The 22,305-nt window shown below is 42.3% G+C and overlaps 1 protein-coding gene across 1 annotated transcript; it reads right to left on the bottom strand.

Moving 5' to 3' along the window:
- Positions 1–3,957: 3,957 nt before the first annotated feature.
- On the bottom strand, positions 3,958–14,279 carry LOC147604799 (uncharacterized). The gene is made up of 3 exons (XM_086794826.1): positions 14,160–14,279; positions 13,635–13,719; positions 3,958–4,493 (listed from the first exon to the last, which is right to left on the bottom strand). The coding sequence occupies exon 3, from the start codon at positions 4,400–4,402 to the stop codon at positions 4,073–4,075; it is 330 nt and encodes a 109-aa protein (XP_086650952.1). The 5' UTR covers positions 4,403–4,493; positions 13,635–13,719; positions 14,160–14,279; the 3' UTR covers positions 3,958–4,072.
- Between the last annotated feature and the right edge of the window lie 8,026 nt (positions 14,280–22,305).

Here is a 22,305-nt window from a genome sequence, read left to right as displayed (position 1 = left end):
CTTGGCTTACACATGCCTGCACTCTCCCCCCTGTCTTGCCACGTTCCCCCACCCCCTTCCTCTCCTCGATTCTTAATAGATAGTATAGATGTACATAAGCAAGAAATAACAAAAATTTGAATATAGATGTTGACTGTACCTCTTAGCCTTTGGGGGTTGAAGTATATGCCAATGCTCAAGCGGATATGCTTTCCAAGATCCCAAGAAGTACATGAGTTTTCTTGTGGCTTCGAAGAGTGCTATAGTCCTCCCCAAGCTCTAAAACATGCAAATGAAGTACTAAAAGTGTAAGGTAATTTCTCGACTACGTTGTGTGCATGTGTAGGCACTAAAAATGATATAAAAGTACTCACATCCTCCAAGAAAGAAACTCACGAGAAAAATGCAAGGAAGGGGGGCCTTTGGTGTGATGTATGCTAAATATATGCATGTGCACTCAAATAATGCATAATCCCACAATTCCCTATGCAACTAAGTCTAATTTGGTAGGCAGTCCACCATAAACTAAACTTTCCCCCATGCAACTAAATCTCACTCACTTAACTCTACTTTGGCATGCATGGTTTGAGTTTACAACTAGTTCCCATCATTATCCTCCCCATTTATTTATTTTTCCTTACCCAAAAATTAAACCTAAGGTTTTTACCCTTACCCATTTAACCATAGACTAATTAAAGTGCACCTTCCCATTTACAAATATCAAGGCTAATGCTTCTTTACCCAAGCACATGCCTAATATTATTTTGTAAGGGGAATATTAATTCATTATTTTCCTTAGACTTACCCATAAATTTATTTATTAATTATTTCACAAATCTTGGCCCTTAAAATTTTATCTTTCTAACCCATTTTAATGTGCACATGGAAGGGGTCCCTTTTATTTTTACCTCATTTTTTCATGTACCCAAATTTACATATGTTAACCCAAGGGCACCTTAAATGCCCCATTAGCACCCGAAGACACGCTTGAAGGCAGTGTCCGCAATGGTTAATCAAAGATTCACATCGACAACAGGCTAAGAAGACACATTTAGTTTAAAGGAAGAGCGAAGACAAAGGCATAAACATTTGTAGACAAGAAGGAATGGCTATGGATATCGAGGATTAGCTTTCGGTCGCCCTAGACAAATAATGTTAAAGTGGGATTTAGTCTCGCATAATTGCACTTCATATTGTACCCAAGGGATGGCACGTCCATGTAAATGTCGGTATCCCATACACCTCATGAATTATCGTGTAGTTCTAATTAGAACACTTTTACGTGTCGGACGCCCAACAGATGTAATATTTGAATTCCCTCCAACTTATGGTAACCTGCAAGCAATGGATTGCATGGAGCACAAGTTTGATGGGCACCTTTGGACTAAAGCTTCAATTCAAAAGATGAGATTGTTGGTACAAAGAGCTATTCAATGAGACAGAAGTATTACTCCAAGAAACAAATGACCATAGCCAAAGAGTTGATCATGTCTTCTATCATGAAAAAAGACAGGGAGGGTAATGAATCAGTTGGGGATATTGAATTGAGGAACTTACTAGAAGAGATGGTCCCCTTGGTTGAGAATCGAAAGTAAGTGCATTTGTTTTTTTTTGCTCTTGATAAAAATTATGTTGCACCTATAGGATGTAATCTTCTGCATATAATTTTCAGGTTAAGAAGGATGGTTGTCGAAGAAAGAAGCAAAGTTTTTTCCTGTTGGAGTGGGATATGATGCTATCCTATTGTTAAAGCATGAGAGAGTATAAGATCTCTCTTATGCTGCATAAGAGAGCTCAAAGAGAGTTATATGGTCACTATGCATGCATATGTGCCACATGGGTGACATAGTGGAAGAATTAACGTTGTAATAAGTTTTGAATAAATTGTTCTTACCACTAATCTTAATTTGAGAAGCTACTCTTGGACCTTATATGAAAAAAAGCTACATTTACAATCTTTAGATTTAGTTCCGAAATATACATGCAATCTAACTCTAAAGATGCATACAAAAGACAACTTATTAAAAGTTTTGCTTAATTTAGAGATCCTTCTTCACTACTGCCTTTCCCTATGTTAGCCTGTTCAATTAACGATAAAGAAATTATGATTGAAGCTAATTCTAATTTCACATACTCAATAGAGAAGCTACACCTTGGCCTAATCTAATGTATATTGCAAAAATGTTGTTGTTACAATCTTAGAGCTAAGTTTGAATCATGCATGCAATCTAACCCTACAAAGAAAACCTAGTAAAAGTTTTGCTAAGGTAATGTAGACCCTTATTAACCACACCGTTTAATATTACTTCATATATATTTTTTAATTGGATTGTGTAAATATTTAATCATCTTTTATACCGTGTAAAGCACTTTATATTGAGTAGAAAAGGGTTTATGCCAAGCATATCGATCAAAGATGCCTAGGACTCTTCCTCTTGGAGCTCCGTAGACACAGAGAGTCCCTACTACACCACACGCTTGCAGTAACAAGGGGACCGAAGCAAAGAGCACTTACAGTCTTCTTCTGTGCAGAGACTTCTAGTGCAATCCCCCTCCATCTGGATCCCATGCAGAGACCTCTATAGCAACCTCCACCCCCTATCACCCGAATCCCAAGCAGCATCAATTCAACCCCGATCAAGAGGAGTGAGATTAGACAGAGCCACTGAGCTTTGTAGAGCACGGGAGCCTCACCCACGACCCCGATAGATCAAGAGGAGGGAGATTAGACACAGCCACTGAGCTTTGCAGAGCACACAAGCCTCGCCCACGACCCCGATACTTCAAGTAGATCACGGCCATCATCTCCCACCATAGGAGGACCTTCTCTACCAGCTCAGTCCCACCACCCCGAGCACCATGTAGATGAGGGGTATATTAGAATGAGGGTAGAGATCTATACGCTCTTAGTTCTGGTACCAATTTTGGCTTTTCATTTTTAGTTCCTAGCATTTCCATTTCATGTAATTCAGACATTGTATCACATAGACTTGATGTAATTATTTTGGTTTCATAAGTCATTTTGGACTTTTGAAGATGCTAATCTCTCTCTCTCTCTCACTCTCTCTCTCTCTCTCTCTCACACACACACACACACACACACACACACACACACACACACAAGCATAGTCACACATTAGGAAACATTTCTTTCATGTTTTAGAGAAATGTGAAACCTTCCATCAACTTCTTGCACTTGGCATCAAGAAACCTGTGCATTAGGCACTTCCCACCTTACTAGAGTGTCATCAACAAATGCTTAACACTGTGAAGGAGACACTTGTGTATTGTTTTGCACTGCCTCCCTAGGATGTTTTAGCATCATCATCATCACCCTCTCTCTCTCTCTCTCTCTCTCTCTCTCTCTCCAGTAACCGTATAATACAAGTAACATGCTATCATAGCCCACTTTTTATCTCGACGATGAGGGTATAAGTATTGTACAATACTGTTGATTATACTCTAACATGCTATCATAGCTGGATGATGGGGGTTTCCATTTGTTGCATGGAGGTACCAACCACTGGTTGTATTGTTGCCAAGTGCTGAAACCCTCCCACATTCTTGTAAGGTGACTTGGAGATCCTTTTCCAAAGCAGAATGAAACAGTCTTGCGAAGTGTAAGCATGTCAATTGGCATTAGAGCAACCGTTCCAAGCTGCACCCTGGACATTCTTCAAGGCTCCCTTGAACCCATGAAGCATGTCCTTAAACAACCCCTTCTCCCCCAAACACAATTCACACTCATATATGAATATATAGATGCCCATGAATCTACAAATAATCATCATCCATACATAACCAATCAACATTACCCAAGCCCAGCCTATCTTCACATGCATATATGTGAGTCACACATCCCAACCTTGTCAAAAGTCATATGCAATAAAAACTTCAAAACAGCAAGGACTTTTGAAATAATTCCAGCACCAAAAATATGAAACCTAGCCAAGTCACATTTAACCCAAAATATGAAACATAGCCAAGTCCCCATATCCTTCATTGCAAATCAAACAGGGAGATTACACCAAAAAACCCCCACATTTGTATTTTCTCCTATCTCAAGTTCAAGTTCAAGTCCACAAACTATGGTTCAATCTTCAGCGTTGATGACAGCCCATTGCACATGGAACAAGTCAATCGTAAAGCCATTCAAGAATCTCCCTGGAATCTGCACAGGAGAACCATGAAACACTGTGGCAGCACCAACTACAATTTGGTATAAAGGTAAATTCGGCGCATTGCAAAGGGGGTCACCACTGTTGGGATGTCTACCCTGAATGAGAACTGAAGGGACCCCCCAACTCATAAGAAGCCGTTTGCATGTTATATGTAAATCTGCAGTCCCAAACGAAACTACTCGGTGTGGTCGGCGGTACCCATTCACGACAGGGCTATTCCTATCATAACACATAAAGAGCATAGCCCTATCACCATTGCTGCGTGGATTCCATAACTTCACGCATAACACTTTTTGGATTGAGGTAGATGCATGTAGATATGTCGTTGCACACCTGACAAGATACATGAGGTAAATGATTAATCCATATCCTGTTTTTACTTTGGTAGCATAGCAACAACTTTCCAAACTAGCAATCTCACTCTTCCAAATGGCAAAATACATGAGGTAAATGATTAATCCATATCCTGTTTTTACTTTGGTAGCATAGCAACAACTTTCCAAACTAGCAATCTCACTCTTCCAAATGGCAAAATCACAACCATCCAAGTGTGCAGCTACCTCAGGAGCAATCTAACCACTGTAATGGTCACTTGCCATTAGATAGATGCCCACTGTCCGAGTGCTAAGAAGACGATGGTCATCCTGCAATAGCAGTTTAAGGGGGCCCTAGTCAACAATCATATCTATTATCATATGCACTATTGTAGAATCCATAATGTTGACCAAAGTGTACATGGTGGTCCAGTACAATCTAGCATGACAGGAGTGGTTATTGATGAGCTTGAGAATCAAAATCTGCAAAACCTGCAAACCCTAATTTGTACAACCGTACGACCACCCCTCAGATGTTATACGACCAGGTCTATAGGCTCCATACACGCAGTCTCCACCCCTCCTGACATGTGCCGTACAACATACGGAATCCGTACAGCTCTGTCCGTACTAACCTCTGTTTGATCGAGGTGCTTGAATTGAAGGAGGGTGTTGGAGGTGGCAACTCTCATAGCTACTCTCGGGTTATTGCATGACTAGAAGTCGTGGTGGATTATCCCATATGCAAGAGCAGGGAAGTCGAAGAGCCACCTTGTCATAGAGATCTCCTCCGGCCGGGTTTTTGGGGGGGAGGAATGGCTATAGGAGATGGGAGCCCAGCCACCGACGTTGCTCAGTTTCCTAGGGTGGTGTGCGTGCTGTTGCTACGTGACTTTGACAAGAACAGCCCTCCACTCGAAAAGTCTTGGGCACTGGCTTGGACAGCGAGTAGTCGCAATCCATCCTAGTACGTAATCATCCAAGGAAGACTCCAATCCTGTCCTCCATGAACCACCACTCGGTCCGAGCTCCTGCTATAGGTGTACTCGGGGGTCCAGCTGTCATAGTGTAGATAGCTGTATGACGGCCGGAGAGGTATCGCCAAAGAGACGTGGAGATAAATGCAGAGGAGAACCTCTATGCTGGAGGCCTCAACCTCTCCATCTTGATCCTTCCGACAGGACCAGCCAAGCTCTGTGTGCGCCGAGGGCCAAAAGTCTGTAACAATGTCGGTGAGGCGCAGCTCACTCGAATGGTGAGAATACTCAACCACCTGAACATGAATGGTGGCTGAAACGGACTCCTCACTCCACTGCTAGTCTGGAGTCACGCTCAGAGGGAAAGAGAATACCACTGTGCCACTCTCTAGGGTGGCATGCCTGGAGTGGTGGAAGATAACATAGCCGCTGAGATGTGCCGTGGTCTCAGCAAACTCGTTCGTGTCCTCCGCGAGGTGTCTGAAAAATCCATAATCCACTAGCTGTCCCAAGATCCAGGGAGGTCCTCCAGGTACGTCTGGGGGGCAGAGCTCCCATCGGGGAAGCAGCGACGAGGGGGCTTCGAGAAACGATGAACGACTATGAACCGAGCCTGTAGAAGGCCTCTCAACAGTAGGGGGAACGGAGGGGTGGCGAGAGAGCTCGGGAGAGGTGGAAGGGGGTTGACAAGGCAGACGAGGAGGGCGAGGAGGAGAGGGGCCATAGAGCAGGGGGGCGGAAGGGGAGATCACGGGGGAAGGGGGGAGGGGGGGATCTAGGGGAGAAACCTACTGTTGGGGAAGAGAAGCCTCCTAAGGGGGGGAAGATGTCAAAAGTGCACAACGGAAAGCGTGAGACATAGGCACAGAGAAAGAAAACGAATCTGCATAATGATGAAGATGCAATGATACAAACAGCCCTGTGCAAGGGGTGGTCCCCATAAGTGAGGGCATGATGAGCAACTCCCCTGAGGGAGGACCCAGGCCTGGAAGCCCTTGTCAAGATAAGTACAAATGAGAAGGAGGCAAGCTTTATATAGCCCCAAAAGAAGCTGGACGACTTGCTCCAGAAAAGACTCACGACTAGCTAAAATAAATATGTGAAAAATGGGTGGCCAACCCTACAACCAAGGGCCTGAACATGAGGGAAAAATATGGTGCTGCCCGGGATAAATATGGGCACCCCTGATACACAACTTGGGCACACTACCAGGAGATGAATAATGCTAACACCCCCTCTCAGATCCTGGGAGAGAAACCGGTCCAAGGATTTGGAAAAGGAAACCTCCAAAGCAAGTCGAGAAGTCGATCTGCTCCCACCTCTGCCACTTACTCCAAGAAACTGCTCGCCATCCAGAAGTCCAGCAAAATCCAAAAAATGAACCACCAGATGTCCATATCTCCAACCCAATCTGTATCACACCAATCCACACAATGTGCTCCCTCTTCAGCCCAAGAAAGGATGTTGTTTGACTCTCTACCTCCAAGAAAAAATCTGCTCCTTAGAGCTCTAACACCGCCAAACTGTCTAGCTGTTGGCACCCCCTCTAGACACCCTAGAGGCCCACAATGTCTACATCAGCCTTGGTACTCAAGCCTCCATCTGTGAGCTTGTTGAGCACCAATCTCTAGATAAAAGGTTTCCGGATCTCCATGTATCCCTCGGTCCAAGAATGCCTCTCTGTCCTGCTAACACTCCAAGTGGAAGAAACATGCCTCCAACATTGTAGCTGACAATCCTGCTGGCACCTGACCTTAAAAACCTCTATCCATATTACATAACTCGCCGTCGCGTGATGGGACTACTACTCACACACCCCTATGAGTCACCCAATCACATGGCAACACCCCCTGAGCTCTTTGGTGTTAACTATGGCACTGAGCTCAAGAAAGCTCTCCTGCCAAAATCTGACACCCCCAGCTGGCAAGCTCCCAACCAACTAGTCACGTGTCCATGTGGAACCAACCATCCACAACTCATCGTCCCAAAGCACAATCTGATGTCAATCATCTGCTCCAAATTGCTGCTCCACTAGTACCTACCTGTACCCAATGAACCTCTACACCTGCCATGCATCCTGTTCCCATCCTGCAACTGAGCAAGTACCTGTGAACCTCGACAACAGCTCTCGTCACCAAGTGACCTAGCCTGCCTCTGCATGAATGCCGATATCAACCTGTACACCAAGCTCCCAAATCAATGCTCATCCTAGGGATGAAGACTCCTGTTCCTGTACCATGTAATCCAAAAGGCCCCATTTGTGGATGAAAAGCTATGGAGAAAGACAGCTTTGTACTCTTTGCTGAAGACAAGCAAACGCAGGAGAGAACCATCAGCCTGAATCTGAACATAGAACTGAGCATAGAAGAGCAAACGCAGAAGAGACAGAGAGAAGTTGTATAAACTCTACTATATACAAGATCCGGTACAACTACATGAAGTGGGGGTAGGAGTGGTATTTATACCACCCCGCCATGCTGGTCGGCCAGCAAAAAGGCAGCCGACTGGCTGCTGGACAAGCTCACGACTGCATACAAGCAGTCGGCCAGCAGGGGGACAGTTGGCCAGGTACAAGGCTCAAGTCGGCTAGTACAGCTCCAGGCAGCCAGCAAATAACAGCCCCACGGCCATGAAAAAACAGGGAAAAATTACAAAAAGTGGGGAAAAAATGGAGGAACACCAAAATGGGTGGGCAAACCCACAACAGAGGCCCTAATGTGTAGTGTGCAGACAGGAGATGACTGCTAACATCCACAAGGCTGTATTTCTTGGGTAGCTTCATGTCCTCGTACCCGGTTGGCTCCCGTGAATTTGGTAATGTTGCAATAGTGACATTTCCATCTCCTAGCTCCCCCTCCAACACCCTGTTCAAGGACATCCACTTCATCCCACCAAGACCAAGAGTTCACCTTCTTATCTCTTTTGGTACCCTTGGGAGGCATTATGAGAGAGAGCTCGGAGAGAGAATGGAAATTTGATATACATACATACATACATACATACACACATAGAGAGAGAGAGAGAGAGAGAGAGAGAGAGAGAGAGAGAGAGAGTCTAGACTCTCAACTCTAAACAGTAGAGTGAGTTAGTAGAGAGAGAGATTGCAAGATAGAAAACGTGGACATTCTGTAACTTCATACTCATAGCTAGGAATGAGCATTGAGAGGGCTTCAAATTGTTGACTTGCCTTATGCATTGCACAAGGCAAGGTTAAATAGAGAGAGGGAGAGAGAGAGGGAGAGAGAGAGAGAGGTCATTATGCAAGGTGGCAAGATGTTTTTTTTTTCTTTTTTCTTTTTTTTTATTAAAAAAAATCCCAGGTGCAAGGCAAGCCTTCGCTTCTTTGACCCGTTGGCAACGCGCTTGACAAAAGTCGTTTCGAATGTGGCTGGCCAGAGTCCCTCGACGACTAGCGTGAGGCACGTGTGAAGTGGCTAGCCGCTGGCTGCCATTTGCAAGTGGGTTAGGCCCTCTTTATTGAGCGACGTGGCCAGGTGTTACTGCCAAAATAACAAAAAAACGGCCAAAAATAAAACTAATGTCGTAGCCTGCTTCGAACGCAGCATTCACACCAGCCATTCCCGGAACGCGTGTTATGTAACAGGCCGACAGTTGCCGTTCCCAGGCGTTCCCATGCTCCCTTGGACAGCAAGCCGGTGTTCCCACGTTCCCTGCACTCTGGAATGCCATTCCATGTGACTATGCCTCTACGGGGGTTTACCTCTTACAATAGGCCAAGTAAAAAGCCACTCTGGTGGATTGAGATGCCAGAGTATCCCATGATCCTCGAAGTTGAGAAAGGGGCCATGCTCACACATGCTGAGAAAAGCCTCTCGGCGTTTCCTCATCCGATCCGAATCTCCTTGTATCTTGCCCCATCGGCCACGAAGTGAGTGAACTTTATCTAGCCAAATGCCAGACAAAGTCTTCGACACCACTGCAATCCTCTGGTGCTCTATCGCCTGTCTACACCTGTCACCAGCCTGGACATTTCCCAGTATATGAAAGGGGTCTGGTGGACTCCAGGATGCCTAAATATTTGGAAAGTACAAGCTTTGGGAATGGGGGATTATCCTAGACTACAAAGGACCACACTCCTAAAATTTAGGAGAGTTGCTATTTTTGGCCCGACTCCGATGGAAATTCTGTTCGTGTCATTACATTTGGAATTGAGCAGATACCAAGAGTTGGCAAAGTGCCTATGATAGAATGTCTACCAGTTGGGATATTTTTAGAGATAAAGTTTATGGAAGGACCCATCTCTTAGATTGGGACATGTGGCAAGAAAGTGGATCAAAGTGAGACAAGTGGCCTGACACTTGTTAGAAAGTGGATAAAAGTGAGACAAGTGGCCTCACACTTGTCACTTCAGCTATCGTGTGGCTCTCCACTTGTCATTGTAGCCTTCTCTTGCCATTTTAGCTCATGGGAGGCCCAAATCTATAAATTGGAGCACTCTCTCTTCATTGATAGAGGCTCTCTTGCTGCACACTAGCCTCTACCACCATTGAAGGCTTCCCTAATGATGGCTACTCTCTTTCTCTCTCTCTTGAAGGCTGCCCATGAAGAATACCGACTATTGCGGACTGTTTTGGAGGCTTCCATCGCGAAGAAATACTGAAGGCAAGGATATTTAATCATTTATTATGATTTCTAGCCATTGTACTTGTTGTACCAATCCTTGTACCGACTATACCAGCTTCTGTACTTGCCGTACCACTCATTGTACCGACTGTACCGGCTTCTATACTTGCTGTACCAGCCACTGTATCTGCTGTACTAGTCATTGTACATGTTGTACCAGCATTTGTACTTGTTGCACCTCTTGTACCAGCCACCGTACCGGCTGTACCAACCACTGTACCTGATGTACCAACCACTGTACCGACTGTACCAGCCATTGTACCTACTGTACCGGCTGAGTGGAGAGTTGTACTTGCTGTACCAACTCTATTGCATGAAGACCCGTGGTTTTTGGTGAAGAATCAGTACCCACACGGAGGTATATGGATTATATTGTTGGCTCGGCATTTCTACAACCTATTTTCCGGCTTGGTAGCCTCGAGTTGGGCTGTGTTATGGCATTTGTATATGGATAATCCGGCATCTCCCGTGGGAAGAGTAAGGCCCTCAAAGCTTGTACATGATATTATTCTCCTTGGGTAATAAAATACTCCAAGGGAGGGATCGGCCCATTCCGGCCTCTATGTGGTGTCACATGTGCAAGATCCATTTTCAGCATTTGTGGATGTTTGGTCCAGCTTTTATGTTTTATGCAAAGTGATGATGGATATGTGTTAAGTTTGTGGGCTGAAGCTTGCTCGCTGCCTTCCTGGTATCTGGTTTCGAATCCACACATCTCTAAGCACAAAGTCTACCTGAGACCCTGATTATACGTGTGCACCTCTGGACCAAACTCTGAATCCATCTCATGTAGAGCTCCTTCATCGGAACAAAGTAGTCAGACTGTATCGATGTGACCACCTGTATGGGATGAGGCCTCTTTGCTCAATGCAACTGCTACCTGATTCTCCTTCCCAAGTGCATACTCTATCCCAAAGCTGACCTAAGAAAGAAAATGCCACTACCACAACTGTCTTGAAGACATCTCCTACTTCGACTGTGTCTACAAGGAGCACAAAGTTTGATGATCCATCTTAAGCCTGAAATCCTGTCCAATGAGGTAATGGCAAATGCCTCCATTTCCACAATGGCTAAGAGTTCCTTGTCATAGGTAGAGTATCTGAGCTCTGCTCCCTTCAACTTCCTACTCTCATATGCTACCGGATGGCCATGTTGCTGTAACACTGCCACTCGCATCACAAATGACTAAAAGTGGCTCATTCAAATCTGGCAACCTGAGTACTGGATAGGACGAGTAGATGACCCTCAGTCCTTTGAAGACTTTCTGCATCTCCAGTGTCCAACTTCATGTGAAACTCTGCCCGGTAGCATCTGTCAAAGGCAACGTTACCTGCGCATAATACTCCATGAACCACCTATAGACAACACTATCAATCCCAAGAACATGCGAAGCTGCGTCGCGTCCTCGGGGGTAGCCCACTCGTGACTCAACTATGTCCTGAACTTTCTCCGAGTCCATTCTGATAACCCCTGCGGAAATGATGTGCCCTAAGTAGCTGATGGATCCCATGAAGAACTCACGCTTCTTACGGTTCAAAAATAGCTTGTTCTCCTCCGACAGCTTGAGACACTCTCGCAAGTGCCCATAATGCTCCTATGTGGACTACTTGTAAACGAGGATGTCATCCAAGAATACAATGACAAACTTCCCCAAGAATGGCTGTAGCACCTTAATCATCAGCCTAGAAAAGAAATCTCGAGCATTGGAAGGTCCAAAAGGTAACACCAAGAATTCGAACAACCCAAAGGAGGTTCGAAATGCCGTCTTGTGAATGTCTTCTAACGCAATCCGAATTTGATAGTAGCCTGACTTCAAGTCAAGCTTGTTGAAAACCACCACTCCTGCCAACTGATCTAACAGCTCATCAATCCGAGACAATGAAAACTTGTTCTTGACGGTGACTTTGTTGAGTGCCCTCAAATCCAAACACACACGCGTGAACTCCCGTCCTATTTGACCAATAGTACTAGAGCTCCAAAGGGACTCAAACTGACTTGTGTCAGTCCCCGCTCCAAAAAATCATTGATATGTGCTTTGAGCTTCACAAGCCTTCTTGCTCATTCGGTGGGGGGGCTTCGATGGAGGCTCCTGCCTTGGGACCAATTTAATAGTAAAGTCCTTCAGTCATGATGGTGGCAACTCATCCAAGAAGAGAGCCAAACTCCATCAACAGCTCCATGCCCACCTCATCCTGATCACCTGTAGGACTGGAGGATCCATCCTCCTAGTGGGGGGAGATGTCACCATTTTGGTCAAATATGACTATCTCTGCTCTCAGTGTCAACCCTGGCCTTCTCAGATTGTGATGGGCACAGCTTACAGGAAACTTTGAAGCTGTGTGTACGAAATGGGATATCTTTTCCGAGCTTAAGGGCAGCATGCATTTCAGCTTGGCCTTCCGATGAGGTGCCCTTTGGCATTGCTTGGTGTGGTTATCAAAGTGGTGTCTGCATGCTCGACGCTTAGAGGCGGCAATAAGTGGGAGGGTATAAGGGCCTCACAGTAAGAAATAGACAGTCATGTGCTCTTTGAACCCAATTTGCTTGCCCTTTGCCTTAAAGGGGAAAAAAAGACAACTGGTCTTTAAGAGATTGATGCTCTACTACCAATAGTCACAATATGGCACTTGTTCATTCAAATTTAAAACACAACACTCTTACATTGTTGTTTTTACAAAAGCATGAAAAATAAACAATTGAAAGATGTATAACAAAACAAGGACACATACGACTCAATTACAACGTTTTGCCACACGAGAGTACAAGCGTTGGGACAGTAAACACGCTGCCTACGCAGTGCTACACAAACCTGCAGCCCACGTGCTGCACAAATGTGCACACGTGACTCTCTTGAGTGGCTCTGCACAAACGCGCGGATATCTCTCCTGAGCAACGAGGATGCATGCTACAAGAAGTCCAGTTGCTAGTTTTTACCAGCATTATGCTAGTCAACTGAGACACATTCTTTAATGTTGCAAGGAGCATGCAACCACATGGCACTCCTACCCTAGCCCCCATGCACACAATGGCTTCCTAGCTGCCATGACATGCCAAAGACCTGCCATGTAGCACTGTTGCATCACCTTGTTGGCCATGTGCCTAAGCCCTCTTTCCATGTCCTGTATCCTGATTCCTAGTAGAATTGCATACTTGTCAAAATGATAAAATCATGGATGATCATGAGGTACAACTGGAGGTGGCAAATGGGCCAATACCTGATACTATTTATTCATGATTCTCAACATGTAATGTAAAGAATCCTCTCAAAAAAATGCAGTTTTAATAGTGGCTGCAAGAGGATGTCACAAAGCTTGTTGCATTGGGGAGCATAAATTTCCTACATGTGTAACTCGAATGTATGCAATTTTGGACTTCATGGTTTTAGACAGTAGGGTAGTCATAGTGAATAAACCAAAGTGTAAACACTAAATGTGTCTACATAGCTTTCTAAATAGTTTTTTTTTTTTGTGGAGGGACAGGGAAAAATAAGATAAGCTTTTTTTTTTTTAAAAAAAAAAAGAGAGAATGAATCTCGAAACCTGTAAAGACTTTGTAATGATTCAGAATCTGCAACTTCCACCACCACGGTGGGCTCCTTGGGTTGTCGAAGATGAGGCTGAATGGCTGCATCGGGGATCCAAATGTCATTTTGTATGAAAATCCTTTTGTTTGGTGCAACGTAGTATTCCCAGCATTGGGGAAAGAAACCCATCATGCTACCTATGCAATTAGCATGGGGAGCTCTGCACAGATCTACCGCAAACAAGGTATCATTTGCGTACCTAAGAATCAAATCTATCTTAGGACCTGTGATAAATTCCCATGCTTTACTGAAACTAAAATTCCTAGCCAATGTGAAATTCTCCCCTGAGTTCTCGTCCACTATACTCTCCCTTCTACTCAATACCATTCTTGCCTCCTCTATCAAACTTGGGGCCACTACAACTCCCATGCTACACGAAATGTTTGATGGACGTTGGACCTGCATGTAGTGCATATCCAGACACAATAAGACCTAAAAGAGAACACAGAAACAAAGAAACACAAAAACAGTGAGCTATTACCTTGTCTCGACTTTAGATTTTGGCGCCCAATCGAAGAGTCCCTATCGCAGAGTTTTCGCACGTGCGGTTCCTTAAACCCTAGTGCTTGTCGTTGATCATAATATACTTCACCAGGTCGCAAGGGCATCCAACCGGTTGAATAACTTTCAGAAATTTTTATATTATACAATTTATATTTTTTCTATATTTATTTAGATTGATTTATCATATATTTAGTATTTACATTAAATTTTTTACTTATGTTTATTATTATTGTTATATTGTTATATATAATCACATTTTTTATTATTGTTATATATATTTATATATTACATTATATTATTAATATGTATTTAGGGTGTATTATTATATTCATATTACACTATTATATATTTACTATAAAGAAATATTTTGGAAAAAAATTTATATTTATTTAATACATATTTATATATAATATTTTTATTTTTATTTTTATTATATATCCACATTATTTAATTAATTAATTATATATTTTTATTATATTAGTATGTATATTTATATTTATGTATTATATATATATATATATCATTATTTATAATACATTATTATAGATTTAATATATATACATATATATATATTTAATATCCCTACTTATTATATGTTTACCTATTGTTAATGTGTATATTTTATACTTATTTATTATATTTTTTATTTGTTATTATATTATTTATTTAAATTTTCTTCTCTCAAAGTATCCCTACACTCCTCTCTCTCTCTCTCTCTCTCTTCTCCCCTCCCCTTTCCTCTCTTTCTCTCTCTCTCCCTGCTTCCCCAATACGTTACCTCCTCTACTTCCCCTCTCTCTCTCTCTCTCTCTCTCTCTCTCCTCTACCTTAATACGTGGCTCCCCTTCCTTTCTCTCTGTCCCCTACCCCAATACTTGGGCCTCTTCTAACCGCCATGTGTCCCCTCCCCTCTCATAAACTTGTGCTTATAAGCCATTTTTCACTTTTTGCAGTACCCACACTCAGTGGAGCTTAGATCTCTCCCTCCACACAGCTCCATTGCCTACAAAATTCACACATCCTCTTGCTAACATCTTGGTACCTAGGCGTGGCACCTCAGTACCTCAAACCGCGACAAATGCAGTCGAGAAGCGTCGATTTGCTGGCACCTTTTTTTCTAAGAAAAATTACAAAATCGCCATGCATAATAGATAATATAGATATATATATTACACACACACAAACACATATGTTTCGTTTAATTTACTTTATATTTTATTAAAATATACTTTTATTCTCTCTCTCTCTCTCTCTCTCTCTCTCACACACACACACACACATATACACATGCACCTCTCTCTCTCTCTCTCTCTCTTTCTCTCTCATACTCACACACTCTCTCAAATGTTGAAACTCTCTCTCTCTCTCTCTCTCTCTCTCTCTCTCTCTCACACACACACACACACACACACACATATACACATGCACCTCTCTCTCTCTCTCTCTCTCTCTCTCTCTCTCTCTCTCTCTCTCTCTCTAACAAAGTAAAAAGGGACTCAAGTCAATTTGGGCCCAAGGCCAAGGGATGAAGGAGATGTGTGTGAGATCCATGCTCTCTCTACGCATTGAACTCTGGAGTGCTGGCATCGGAAGTAGCAACCTCACGCGCAGGGCAGCGCTTCCCACTCGAGGCCTCGCCCACAAATGTCCGAACAAGAGACTAATCCCTCAGCTCTCCAAAACCGAACCCGGAAAAACTTCCCTCGCCCAAAAAGCATAGGCTATTCCTCCAGGAAAATCTTCTAACGTAGTCAAGAGCCTTAACTATCCTTTGTATTCCGACCGAACCCGCGGGTCACATGGCCGGATCAAAGGAGGAACTTGCACTTGGTTCATAGAGACCAACGCTTTTTTCCCCATCAAAAGAGGCACAGCCGTTGATTCTTTTCCATAGAACAAGGATTATCCTGTGACTTACTTCTTCAACTATCGTATCTTGAACAGAATTGAATTTTATTATAGGAATCCATCGATCCAACCTAACCCCATCCAATCCCATGGGTTAGCCAACTGCCCAATCACTGTATTGATAGAATCCATTATAAAAATTTGGTTATGTTTTGTCCCGGGTACCAGGGAAAAGAGTTCCCAGGCCCCCTAGCCGGCTCTCATACAAAAATTAAACAGACACACCACTTACGCACCCAATATGAAATTGCCTTTTTCTCATATTCAACTATTTCCAAACATAATTACAATAAAACCACAGTGTTTCCATCATAATCCTCATATTCAACTATTTCTCAACTATTTCCAAACAGAATTACAATAAAACCACAGTGTTTCCATCATAATCCTTAGTATTCTAGTTCCAGGGTCCAAATTCTAACTTTTCCAATTTCTAACCCTGAAATCCAATTCCATTCATTCCTTCCTCAGCGTACCTATGGCATCATCGGCAACCAGAACGCTCACCACATGGTCAGTCCCTCTAGGCTCACCTAGTACTTCACTCAAGGGCCTTTTCAATAGTTCCTAGCTCATATAAAAAAGAGCCATGAACTCATCTGTTGAAGACCAGCAAGGCCAATCAACCAGATCCATGCCCATGTTCAAAAAACAACTCCAACTTATGTTCTTCCTCGGCGCACGTGTGGGTATCCTGGGCGACCCAGAGCTGACCCAAAGCCCAAGCACCGTATGGTCAGCACCCTCTAGGCTCCTTTGCAGCAGGTGACCTAGCGCTTCACTCATAGGCCGCTTCCTTGGCCCCTCATCCACCGTACCGGAAGCTCACCATTTTAACCGAGTCGAGGCTGGTCAAGACCTCGGCCGACCTTGCCACGCAAGACGTCCTTCTTTGACTCTCCGCCCGTCAGCTGTTGTGTGCAACATTTTCCACTTAGGTCCTCATTCCACAAAATAGTCAAAATGCTTCCCAGCATTCTTGATGTAAAACAATCTTTAAAAAGTAGGTTTCATATGCAAATACAGTTTCCAAGCGAAATTCCTATCTTTCTATATTATTCCTCATTCTTTCACATCATTCCTCATCATTTCACATCATTCCTCATCATTTCTCATTACTTCACATCATTCCTCATCCTTTCACATCATTCCTCATCATTTCTCATTACTTCACATCATTTCTCATCATCCCTTATCTTTCGACATTATTTCACATCTTTCAACATCATTCCACATCAATTCACATCACCCCACATCAATTTCACATTCATTCACATCATTTATCTATGTTTTCTCGATGCACCCTTATGAATATTTTCACATTCTTTTCTCTATTTTCCCAAAATAAAATATCATGAAAATCCTTCTTTTAGCATAAAATATTTATGCACACAAACTAATTCATTTTTATCTAAATGAATTATATTCATAATCCTTTCCATAATTCTCTATAAAAATTTATGCATAACCTTCTTTATTTTTCTGGCAATTGAATAATATTCAAAACTCCACTTTTAGCATAAAATTTATCATGCGTAAATTCATTTCCTAATGATTAAAATTATGCCATACTTTCCCCGCATTTTCTATGAAATGAGAATGCCTAAAGTTTCACTTTTAACATAAAATTTATTATGCATAAATTTAATTTAATTTTTTAAAATTTTTGCCATAGCGTCCCCACATTTTCTATGAAATGAAAATGCTTAAAATTGCACTTTTAACATAAAAATTAGTTTATGCATAAACCTTCATTTTCTATGATAAAATTTTGCCATAACTTCCTCGCATTTACTATGAAATGAGAATGCTCAAAATTACACTTTTAGCATTGAATTTAATATATGCATAAACTCATATTCTAATGATAAAAATTTTGCCATAGTTTCCCCGCATTTTCTATGAAATGAAAATACTCAAATTTTCACTTTTAATATAAAGATTAGTTTATGCATAAACCTAAGCATAAACATAAACATTAATTCATCTAAACAATAACATAAATTAAAGAAACATGGTTTTAAGAGCAACCATAAAATAAAATGCTTCCCAAGCATGAGGGAGGTTAGGAAGAAGATTAACATCAAAAAGAGAGAATAAACTTCATTGTTTAGGCTTACCCTTGGTTTGCTTGATTCTTTACCTTGCAAAAGTTGTGTAGCCCTCAAGGAAGAGGCTTGGCCACCAAGAAAAAAGGGTAATCTTCAAGAGAAGAAGAGGTTTAGTGAAGCACCAAAGCTTCACAATGGAGAGGCAAGGAAGAGGGAAGAAGGTATTACACTAAATTAAAAATTACACTAGCATGTAAATACTCTAAGATGAAAATACAAAGGAATGGGGGTCTATTTATAGGTGACGGAGGCCACCAACCAAGCCCAATTGGGCTCTAGAGGCTTCCAGCTTCAGTTTGATCCAATTTGGACAAGTTTTGGACTAGTTAAACCCCTTTTTTAAATCCAGTTTGATGAGAGATAAAATCTCTAGCCACTGTGATTTTTTTGAATAAAAAAATACCCCTTTTATGTGATTTCTAGGCGCCTCCTTGATGTTTTCTCTCTCCTGAGGTGTCACAAAGCCTCCCAAAAGTCTCCTAAAATATATGAAAACTCATAATTATGGAACCTTCACCTCATGTGAGCCTTTCTTTATTATTTTCTTATGGATATTTCTAAATTTTTCCATTTTTCTTTTAATTTTATTTTCCAACCTTAATGGATAAGGATATCACATTTTTAAACTCATAATAATTTAATAAGGCTTAGAACTTTGAACTAGGGGACTCACCCACCACCGTCCAAATCTAATGCAACTTAGGAATTTCTGATTAAAATTCTATTTCAAGGGATCACTTCCTATTGGCTGGAAGAAAATACTTATCCAAAAATATTTCAAAACTGTATTATCTCTCTCTATAATATTTTCTCTCTCTAGACCAAAACTGGGTTAAACAATATTTTTTTCCATTTCTGAAGGGGGGGATGATTACAAGAGACTGAAGGGGAGGTTCTTACATCTTTACATCATCAAAAGTTGGAGGGAGGAATCTTACAATATGAAAGGAGCCAAGGATTAGGACTAGGATTGGGCATGCCTATGGAGACATTAATAAGTGTAGTGTGAAAGGGTGGCCTAGTATATAAGTGAATATGGGGCCTAATCTCTTATGAACTTTGATAATCGTGATAATACAAGACATTTGCAATGAAGGAAACCTTGGGGATTGCACTCATTAGCATGGAGTACACACATGACCCACTCATCATAGGGAGGGAGTAGCACCTATTGCACTCATAATGGAGTACACACATAGCTTCTTAAGAGGGAGAAGTTCACCATGGAAGCTTAGTTCTCTAAAAGAGTAAGAGTACTCATGAAAGTGTAATTATCAAAAAGGGGACAATGTCCATGAGCCCTATACCTAATATAGCCCAAGGCTCCCCAAAAGTACACATGTAAATATCCCTAAGCCCAAGTGTCTAGGCCCCATTCCCCATGTGCATGTGCAATGAAAACTACTTCATTACAAACCATCCCCTTCTACAATGATTTCGTCCTCGAAATTGAAGGGTGGTCATGCCCAAAGAAAAGACATATACAAGTGGCTATGTTGTACAAAATCCAAAAATCACATCCATGACTGAATGTCGATGTAGCGGAAGACCCATACATGAATCATATGACCCCTAGGGTCAAATGGAAAGGATAAAGGGCTCTTGTCGATGATGAGGGTATCTATGCAACTGTCTGGATTGAAAGGAAATCCGAGGTATGCAAAATCTAAGGCAATGGTCCCACGATAATTTGGTGCAAGTGAAGAAGATAAGGAACCACTGTCGATGATGAAGGCAGTTGAGTATCCTCCAGGATCAAAAGAACATGTATGGTATATATTCCGAACCATCGAAGCTGAGATGGTAGTAGCTCCTGGATTAAAAGGAAAGCTCGACTCCAAAGAACTAGTAGCTCCAGGGTCAAAAGGAAAACTCGTAAGCCCATCCTCACGACCGTAGTGTAAATTTGGCACGAAAGGTATCCACCGAAAAAGCTCGAAACTTCTGGCCAGAATGTCAAATGGTCCTGGCATAAAAGAGCCATCATATAGGCTAAGACTGAGATATGTCATAGGTGCATCTGAATGTCGAGCCACATATCCAAAAACTATGCTCCTCAAGTGGCAAAGAATGCATCCAAAGGAAAATGTCATGGCTCCAAAGAATATAGGCTCGTGTCGACATCCATAGGAGCTAAAAGAACGTATCTTAAGGTCGGCATCATGTGAGGGTAAGAGTGACATCACTCAAAATGTCAAAGACATGATCCACTACGTCAATAGGTATATGGGCATGAGTCAAACCATACACTAACTCCTCATGTGCAAAACCCTCTATGTGTGTATGATGATCTAAGATATCAATATAATCATCAACATCATCATAATCATCACTGAAAAATAAAGAGGTATCCTCACATGAAAGATAAATGGTATCATCATCTAGGGCATCCCCAAAGCCTCTAAGGTCATCCTCATAAACATGGTCTATCTCCATCAATGATGTCCCTATGTGACCTAAATCCCATGATTCTTGTGATCTATGCCATATGATTGACTATAAAAATGGTCAATATGCATAATCCTACTACGATGTCTCACATCAATGAAATCATCACTACTCTCATGCACTATCCCTAACTGCTCAAATATATACACTATCCCTAACTTCTCAAATATATGAACTCTATCCACACAAATAGTGCCAGGAATGCTGTGAATACTAGGAGTAGTAGTCCTATCAGCGATATCTCCACAGATAGAAATCCTAAAAGAATAGCCTCATGCATCTAACACTAGTAACTCAGGCCTATGCTCATAGGTGTCTTCGTGACTCGTATGTGGAGTATCACTATCATCAAGTGTGCTAATGGATACATCATTAATCAAATGCACACTATCCTCATGATCCGTTAGGAAAGATGATAGGCATAGAAGTGTCGATGCTCAATATGCCCGTTGCCATCTGTGCCCTCGAGATCATGCCCACATGATCTAACTCACACACATCACCCTCGATATCATTATTATCACATACATCATCGTCATGTGCATATATGTCAGTGGCATCATGTGCACGTATATCACTATTATCATGTGTATGTGTGTACGATACATCAATATCATCATGTGTATGTGTGTGCGATACATCACTGTCATCACATGTGTGGGTATGATCATCACCATGTATACATGTGTCAACATCAATATCTTCATCGACATGATGATCATCATTAGCCACTGAATGCATGTCATCATGATACCCATCCTCCGGTATATAGTCATCTCTGCTCAGGAGTGTAAGGCACTTAATCAAATCTCCACATACACCATCCCATGCAAGCAATGCCGAACCATCCATGTAAAGATAATAACCACATAGATCCTCAACAGAATCACCATGTGTAGAATGTCTAGACCATCTGGCACAAACATCCTCCTCATCAAATAAGTGTCTAAACTGGCTAGGCAACAACATCTGAAGCTCAAACATCCATATGTGACATGAATATGATGTGTCAACATAGCATGATGTCGGTGAAGAAGGATCTAAAGTGTCGAAGCCGCGATGTGCCAAATGTATGTATGAACTCGACAAATGATATGCATCTCCTCACCTGAAATGGTAAATCAAGATGACAAACATGGAGCCAGAGTGATAGGGTATGAGCGGATGCCGCACGATCAGTATCTAGGATGGAGTCATAGTGATGTCGATGACGATGGTGGTGGATAGCATGGCGATCGTAGGCGGGGTAGAGGTAGTAATGGATCCCCATGTCTAAATGTGCTCAAGAATGCCACACCGCGTGTGGAAAAAGCACCAATATGCTCAAATGGCCACCCACACGTGAACAAAGGTCAAAACAATGACCAAAATGATCAAAATGACCACCCGTGCATGAACAAGGGTCAAAATTGAATGCAAATCACCACCAAATATCCAAAATAGTGCAAAATCAATCCACAAGGTAGGGCTCACACCCTCAAATGCACCAAAGTGGCCAAAAAACGCGCGTGTGAACGTCCCAAAAAACACCAAATCGACACTAAATCACCCAATGTGTCAAGCGCATGTGAACACCCTCCACAAAATCCCTAAAAATGTATAAACACACCCACATCACAATGCATGTGAAATGAACCAATGGTAGGTGGCTGCACA

This window comes from Cibotium barometz, chromosome 61, assembly GCF_041138505.1.
Source record: "Cibotium barometz isolate CiBa-2024 chromosome 61, ASM4113850v1, whole genome shotgun sequence".
NCBI lineage: Eukaryota > Viridiplantae > Streptophyta > Polypodiopsida > Cyatheales > Cibotiaceae > Cibotium > Cibotium barometz.
This window is presented reverse-complemented; position numbering and strand designations above follow the sequence as displayed.

Excerpts from the sequence above, each read along its gene's own strand:
- LOC147604799 (XM_086794826.1), bottom strand. The coding sequence starts at position 4,402 with ATGCTCTTTATGTGTTATGATAGGAATAGCCCTGTCGTGAATGGGTAC.